The sequence below is a fragment of the Antrostomus carolinensis genome, unplaced genomic scaffold, assembly GCF_000700745.2.
Source record: "Antrostomus carolinensis isolate BGI_N321 unplaced genomic scaffold, ASM70074v2 scaffold25382, whole genome shotgun sequence".
NCBI classification, from domain to species: Eukaryota; Metazoa; Chordata; class Aves; order Caprimulgiformes; family Caprimulgidae; genus Antrostomus; species Antrostomus carolinensis.
In genome coordinates, this window is record NW_010299312.1 from 5,299 (window position 1) to 5,575 (window position 277).

Genomic DNA, 277 nt, shown 5'->3' on the forward strand with positions numbered 1-277 from the left:
TGCCGCCCCAGCCGGCCCCTGCTGACCATGCTGCCCCAGCCTGTACCAGGTGCTGCCCCTCCCCGCACCGTTCTGGAGCGCACCCCGCACTGCGGGCTGCAGGGCAGAAGCTCACCAGCGCTCGGAGTCCCTGGAGCACAGAGGGGATCACAAGGTGATGATCTTGCAGCCGGTTCTCATAGAACAGGACCAGATGCAGCACTGTCAGAAACAGACACCAACATGTGTTAGTCCAGGGAAATGAAGCTGATGGGTGCCAGCCCCAGCTCTGCCAAAA

The 277-nt window shown here is 62.1% G+C and overlaps 1 protein-coding gene across 1 annotated transcript in view; it reads right to left on the minus strand.

Moving 5' to 3' along the window:
- Nucleotides 1–201, minus strand: part of MMS19 (MMS19 cytosolic iron-sulfur assembly component) — a gene marked incomplete at both ends in the record, with an annotated part of 5,310 nt that extends 5,109 nt beyond the window's left edge. The window contains 1 exon segment of the mRNA XM_029083685.1: nucleotides 116–201. Coding sequence (XP_028939518.1) covers nucleotides 116–201 — 86 coding nt within the window.
- Nucleotides 202–277: the final 76 nt, after the last annotated feature.